This window comes from Saprolegnia diclina (assembly GCF_000281045.1).
Source record: "Saprolegnia diclina VS20 unplaced genomic scaffold supercont1.383, whole genome shotgun sequence".
NCBI classification, from domain to species: Eukaryota; Oomycota; class Saprolegniomycetes; order Saprolegniales; family Saprolegniaceae; genus Saprolegnia; species Saprolegnia diclina.
This window is the reverse complement of record NW_008246450.1, coordinates 1-1,133: the sequence shown is the minus strand read 5'-3', so window position 1 is coordinate 1,133 and position 1,133 is coordinate 1. Positions and strand designations below refer to the sequence as shown.

General features: G+C 53.2%; 1 protein-coding gene across 1 annotated transcript; it reads right to left on the bottom strand.

Annotated features, from left to right (window-relative positions):
* Positions 1-4: 4 nt before the first annotated feature.
* On the bottom strand, positions 5-278 carry SDRG_17445 (hypothetical protein; the record flags this gene model as incomplete). Its single annotated transcript, XM_008623687.1, has 2 exons — positions 5-82; positions 128-278. Coding segments are annotated over 2 exons (228 nt in total), but the record flags the coding sequence as incomplete, so codon positions are not given.
* Positions 279-1,133: the final 855 nt, after the last annotated feature.

Sequence of the window (1,133 nt, the reverse complement as noted above, 5' to 3'; positions counted from 1 at the left end):
CGACTCTTGGCGTTGGCTTCCGTCCACTGGCGTCCCGTGCTGGCGAGGAGCTGGTTGACATAATCTGCCAAAAGCTTGTAACCTAGCGAGATATCGAATATTAGTGTTTTGGCAAGCGCAACTTTACCATAGCGGACCGTGAGGCGTTGACCGTTGCGCAGTTGCTTGGTCTTGGACCCCTTGCCCGAGAGGATGTCAAAGTTGTCTGGGACCTGGAGGAAGCTCGTCATGGCGTTGAATTCGACCAGCGTCGTTCGGGTCGACGACGTCCGCTCCATCCTGCAAAGTCAAAGAGCAATTTCATCGTTCGCCAAAAGTGCTTTTCATTGGTTCCCTGTCCGCTAAAACGTGCAGGCTCCAGAGCACTGTCCGTTGAAAGCACACCAATGCTGTTTCTTTATCACCTCTGTCTGTGTAGTACTTGATTGGACAAAATGAAGGCTCAGCTACGTTCTCATTGGCCAAGCGCAGAAAAAGGCACGTAAAGTTCAACGCAGAAATCGCACGCCTGCCCAATGACGAGTACAGTACATGGCTCGACGCACCGTTCGCCGACCTGGCGACGCAGCGGCCGAAGCGACGTCGTGCGCCAAGGAGTGACTAGATAGTCAGAGCACTCATGTGCAGCAAAAGCACAGTCCGATGCAGTCCTACAAGTGTGTACCAGCCCCTCCCGACCGGCCAAGAGATTGTGCTTACTATGACCGGTACAGCGACGTGGCGCTCCCCTACGACACGCAGCTCATCCTAAACAGGCGTCATCACTGAAGCTGTGCTGTTTTTGAACATTAGTGCACTGTGCCTACGGCTCTAGTCGCTCCTTGGCACACTGCGTCGCATGACCCAGCTGTACTCGTAGGAGTGCAGCGTCGATTGCACACATGGACGTCCTCATTGAACGAGATGAACCCACAGCTACGTTTTCACTTCAAGCTCAGAAGGAGGACACCAAAGGACGGCAGTGATACATAACTCATTTCAACAACAATATTACAGGACAGGAGCCCCCACCGAGACGCACTCTCCTGTTCTATCGAGCACCTGCGCAAGTGTTCTCTTTTGTCTGCTGGCTTCAACCCACCGACAAGGCCAATGTCGAGAAATGGAACAGAGAACGTACGCACACCATGCAT